Raw genomic sequence first — 5,839 nt, 5'->3', positions numbered from 1 at the left:
AAGATTTTCGAAAAAGATAAGAGAGAAAGAGGTTAAGAATTTTCAAAAATAGAAGAGAGAGAGAGAGGTTATAAGATTTTGAAAAAGAGGAAAGAGAATTAAGAATTAAAAAGATACCAATCTTTTAAAATTAAAATAAAACAAACAACTAATTAAAAAGATTTAAAATTAAAATAAAATATTTGATTTTAAAAATTTTTGAAATTTAAAGAAAAAGAGTTAATCAAATATTTGAAAAGAAAAGTCAACAAGATAAGATAAGATTTAAAATTTAAGAGAGAAAATATTTGATTTTAAAATTCAAAAAGAGAAAGTCAAATAAAAAATTTTAAAATTCAAAGATTAAAAAAAAGTCAAAAGAAAGAGAAAAGATAAGATAAGATTTTAAAATTCAAAAGAGAGAAAAACTAACAAGATACTAAAACTTTGAAAATTAAATTTAAAAGAAAAACAGGATAGCAAAATTTTAAAAATCAAAGAAAGGAAAGATAAGATAAAGATTTAAAAAAAAGATAAGCAAGAAAAAACAAGACTACTAACAAGGACACCAAACTTAAAAATTTTGAAATTAAATAAAAGAGATTTCAAAAAATTAAAAAGGAAAAACACTGAAAGACACAAAATTTAAAAATTTTGAAATTAAAGACACTAAATCTTCGAAAATTAAAAAGGACAAACACTAAAGGACACCAAACTTAAAAAATTTAAAGATTAAAGACACAAATTTTCGAAAAGCTTGAAGAAAAAAATACCAAAAGACACCAAACTTAAAAATTTTAAAATCAAACATGAAAAATAGCAAGAACAATTCGAACACCAAGAAAGAAAAGTAAGAACAATTTTCAAACAGACTCAAGAGAAGAACAAAAACCAACGTGACACCAAACTTAAAAATTGACACAAGACTCAAACAAAAGAAAAAGATGATTAAAGATAGAAAATTTTTTTGAAGTTTTCGAATTTTTTTTTTGAAGTAGAAATCAAGAAACACAAAAAGAAAAACATTAAAAGGTACCTGATCTATGGAGCAAGACAATCGTTAGTTTGTCAATCATAAACAATTTCCGGCAACGGCACCAAAAACTTAGTGCGCAAAAATTTAACTTGCACAACTGAACTGGCAAGTGCACTGGGTCGTCCAAGTAATACCTCAGGTGAGTGAGGATCGAATTCCACAAGGATTGCCAGAATGAGCAAGCTGTGGTTATTCTGTAGATCTTAGTCAGGCAAATAGAAAGATGACTTTTGGTAGTATAGGCACATAACAAATAAAAGCAAAAGCGATAAATAATTAAGATAGAGACAGTAATTAGCAGTTAGTTAAGGCTTTGAAGATGCTTCCTCATCTGGATTAACATGTCATGCTCACTACTTCAATGATGAATAATTCCTTCAATAGAAAGGCTATAAGTGATTAAGCCATTGGTCATGGTCATTAATCTCCTCAGGTCTAAACCAAACATCCGAACGGACTAGATCAATCTGGGAGAGGGTGAAGCGCGTGCAATTCAATCTCTTTGAAGATCCTACTCAAAATGCCACAGACAAGGTCGTATCTTCCGGATCAGAGACTGATGCTCTTATAGTTCTAGCCCTTAGAGCCACAGGAACCTCAATTACCCCTGACTAACAAGGTTTTATGTCATATACCCCGATTAGCCCAGATAATTCTATTGGAACCCGTGATGCATCCTCAAGCTGTAGCTCAATACTATCCAGGTCAGGACTCTGATGCGGGCAGAAATTGGTGAATTAAAAATTATTAGAATATATGCGTTGCAAGTATAGTTCTTAACTCGCCAGAGATCCACCGCTCAATTTAGAAAGGTGTCACAAAAAATTGAAATTTAAAATACTGGGAGTATGAATCCCAGGTCGTCTCCCAACGAGTTGCAGGAAAGAGCGCTATTTTATTAATCAGATGTTTTTTTTTTTTAAAAGGTTTGAGTTGAGTAAACAGGAAATTAAATTGATGAAATTGAATAATGTAAATAAAAGCCTTGATTGGGAGTTGATTACATGGAAGCCCTATTCTTGATGGAACATTCTTAAGATTAATTGACAATTGAGAGTTAATTTGTTTAGTTATCCTTTACTAAGTAAAGGAAGGTAAAACCAGTTGGAATGCTATTCTATTCACAAGTCCCAATCCACTCTGGGGAGGATTGGTGTCAGGAATTAGAGAACAATCCAACAATAACCCAATTACAGCCTTTCTCTTGAACCTTCCAACTCAAGGGTTCCTTTCAATCAACTCCCCATCAAGTTAGGGAATTACTCACTCATTGTAAAGGTAAAGTTCATTGCATATGAAAAGGAATTGAAGAAAGACATTGTAAATAAAAATTGAAAATAATCAATTAAAAATAAAAGTGATCCTTGTATTAAATAATCCAAGAAATATTCCAATGGTAAAATTAAACAAAGCAAGGAACATGGAAGAGTAAGCCAAGTAAAGAAAACGAACTAGAATGACGAAGTCTTGATGAGGTAATAACTCTTCTCAATATCCCAATGCAAAAGGCTAGGGAAACTAAAATCCTAAGAACTATGAATGTGTAGAGAGAAAACCTAGAGGAGGAGTAAAACTAAATCTAAAAACTAAAACTGTGTAGAATGAATGTTGTCTCTGGTTTCTGCATGTTCTCTGGCTCTAGTCTCCTGTCCCGGGCCGAAAACTGGGTCAAAATAGGGCCCGAAATCGCCCCCAGCGAATCTGCAAATTATGTAGATCGCGCACGTCACGCGATCGCGTCGCTCATGCGGACGCGTCATTCGCGTTTCTGCTTCGCCACGCAGACGCGTCGTCCATGCGGCCGCGTCACTCGTGCTATTCCATGCCACGCGATCGCGTCATCCATGTGGCCGCGTCGCTTCAAATTGCTCTCTTCCGCGCGGTCACGTCATCCATGCAGCCGCATCGCTTCTCGCTGGTCATCTTTTCAATTTCTTGTGTTCCCTCCATTTTTTTTAGCTTCCTTTCCAATCTCCAACTCATTCTTGCCCTATAAAGCCCGAAACGCTTAACACACAGATCACGGCATCGAATGGAATAAAGGAGAAGTAAAATGTATATTTAAAAGTCTCTAGGAAGCAGTTTTCACTCATGTAATAATTTCAGGAAGGAAATATAAATGCATGCTATTTTAATGAATAAGTGGGCCAGGATCATGGTAAAACCACACAATTAAACACAATATAAACCATAAAATAGTGGTTTATCAACCTCCCCACACTTAAACATTAGCATGTCCTCATGCTTAACTGAAGGAGATAAAATAAATGAGTAAGAACATGTGAAACTCATGCAATGCAATGCAATCCTATATATATATATATATATATATATATAGGATTGCAACTATATGATTCTTGTCCACTTGATCAAAAGTAAATAAGTTCTTCAAAACAATTATAATTCAAATTCCACTAATTCAATTCTTATAAAGTAAGAGCAGATAAAAATGCAAGAGGATAGCTCATGAAAACAGGAAACATAGAAATTCAAGCATGGAACCCTCACTGATGGTGTATGTACACTCTAGTCTCTCTAGTGTATAGGGTAATCACTTTATCCTTCTCTAATCATGCTTTCTAATTTTTTTTTTTGTTCTTCTCCTAACCAATCAACAATATTTACTATACCAATGCAAGCATCATGAGGTCTTTTCGAGGTTGTAATGGGGGCAAGGTAAGGGTAAGGATTCATATATGGCTAGTAAGCTTATAAATTGAATTTTTAATTAACCTAAGCTTTAACATAACCTATATATACTCTATATAACTTAGAATTCACACCTAGCTACCCAGAATTCCCTTTTACGTTCCATACTCATGTATCAACTTTTTATTTTAATTTTTATCATATGTGCATTAATTTTTGAATTCTTAATTCAGCATTGGGGTAATTTTGTCCCCTTATTTATTTATTGATTTTTTTTTATATAGAGACATAAAAATAAACATAGCTTATCAATGCACATAGATTTTTTATTCTTATAGTTTCACATGAGTAGGTATCCAAATTCCCATTAAATTATCATGACACATTCCCTTAATAACTTTTGTTCCTACAATTTCCCATACTTAACTAGCACCCAAAATTCTATCTTAAGCTAACCAAAGATTCAATTTGGGATATACAATTGTTTTTCTGCTTAAGGCTAGTAATGTGGTGAAATATAGAACAAATGGGATTTAAAGGCTCAAAGTGGTTAACAAAGGTAATTGAAAAGGGTAGGCTTAATTTGGATAAGTGAGTTTAAATAAAAGATGGCCTCAATCATATGCAAGCATATAAATATAATAAATATTGGACATATAGGATGAAACAAAATGCAGATTACAATCATAGAGAAGTAAACACACAAGAATAAATTAATTACGGTTAAATAGTGTAACCATGCATAAAGGCTCAAATCTTCACAGGTTGTGTATTCTTTAGCTCAAACATCATGTTCCAAATATAACTTCAAGCAAATTTATCATAAAAATTTTAAAAAATTAGTGAAATTTTGTTCCAAAGATAAAGTCTTAGAAGAAACTTATTGTCTTTTCAATCAAGTAGAGCATGCATGCAACTAACCTATTACTATGCAATTTATCCTATTCTATAAAAGAAAGAAAATCTAACTAAATATCCTAATTTATTGGTGATAGGGAAGAGAAATTACCTCCGAAAGTCAGGTACTGACCGACCTCCCCACACTTAAGGCTTTGCACCGTCATCGGTGCCATCTGTCAGGAACAGGGGTGGGCTGGTTGCAGTATCTCCACAGTCGGGACCATCATGGCTCCCTGTGCTGGTAAAAGAAGTGGAGTCCGGGGTGTCTGAGTCCTTGAAGTATCCCTTGAGTAGTTCCTTGAGGTGTTTGAATCGGCGCTCGTGACGGCGCTCTCTTAACTTCGCTTTTTGTTCTTGCCGATCCAACCTTTTGATTATCTGCTGGAGCAGTTCATCTGTTGTAGGTGCTTGTGGTGTTGAAGAAGGGATGTCTTCAACCGGAGCAGTGGGAAGGGTTGTAGTGGCTACTGAAAGTCTGAGGTATTTCCCATTAGGGACATACTGATCATCCCGTAGAAGCATGGCTTTGGTGTCTCCAGCTCTGTAGGAAACTCTGGCTGCTGAGACAAGATCTGAGACCAAGGCGGGAAAAGGTAAGTTGCCTGCAATTTGTACGTGTCCCATGGCATTCCGGATATGTCTTGGTAGATTCAGAGGCTGGTCTATAAGGATGCACCATAGTAGAACGGCCATGTCTGCAGTAAAAGAGGACTCGTGACTACTCGGAAAGACGTAATGGGACATGATCTGTGCCCATACGCGAGCCTCCATTGTAAGTTCTGAAGCCAATATACCCTTAGGGCGGGTACGATGGTATCCGTAGATCCAAAGGCTGCCAGGTAGTGCGATAACTCTGAGAACAGCTTTCCAGTCAAATTGGTACATCTGGCACTTGAGTGCGGCTTCTTGAAAGGCGTCCATTCCTTCTGGAATAGGGGGAAGACTCAAAGCTTGTTGAATAGCCTCTGCTGTAATGGGGACTTGCTTTTGACGGACAAAGATAGACTGCAGGGTGGGCAGGTAGAAGTTAGAGTAGAACTCGACTACCCAAGAGAGATTGACCTGCCTTGGCTGTCTCCGTAGGAAACCCCATTGTCGTCGTTCAATTTACGGCTCAACAAAGGTAGCAATATTGGGTAGGAGGATAAGAAGGTATTCGTTGTTATAGCTCCTTTCTGCCAGGATGGGGAACATCTGCTCACAGTAGCGATTGGGGAATCGCGCAGTGTCCTTTGCTGGAAAGGCTTTCTCGTTTTCATCAACCTTGAGAATCCT

The 5,839-nt window shown here is 35.9% G+C and overlaps 1 protein-coding gene across 1 annotated transcript; it reads right to left on the bottom strand.

The window, feature by feature from the left end:
* Positions 1-4,708: 4,708 nt before the first annotated feature.
* On the bottom strand, positions 4,709-5,449 carry LOC148576224 (uncharacterized). The gene has a single exon (XM_088501944.1). The coding sequence runs from the start codon at positions 5,447-5,449 to the stop codon at positions 4,709-4,711; it is 741 nt and encodes a 246-aa protein (XP_088358070.1).
* Between the last annotated feature and the right edge of the window lie 390 nt (positions 5,450-5,839).

Source organism: Arachis ipaensis, chromosome B1, assembly GCF_059453495.1.
Source record: "Arachis ipaensis isolate K30076 ecotype BB chromosome B1, ASM5945349v1, whole genome shotgun sequence".
In the NCBI taxonomy this organism is placed as follows: domain Eukaryota; kingdom Viridiplantae; phylum Streptophyta; class Magnoliopsida; order Fabales; family Fabaceae; genus Arachis; species Arachis ipaensis.
This window is presented reverse-complemented; position numbering and strand designations above follow the sequence as displayed.

Coding starts and splice junctions, on each gene's coding strand:
- LOC148576224 (XM_088501944.1), bottom strand. CDS start 5,449: ATGTACCAATTTGACTGGAAAGCTGTTCTCAGAGTTATCGCACTACCT.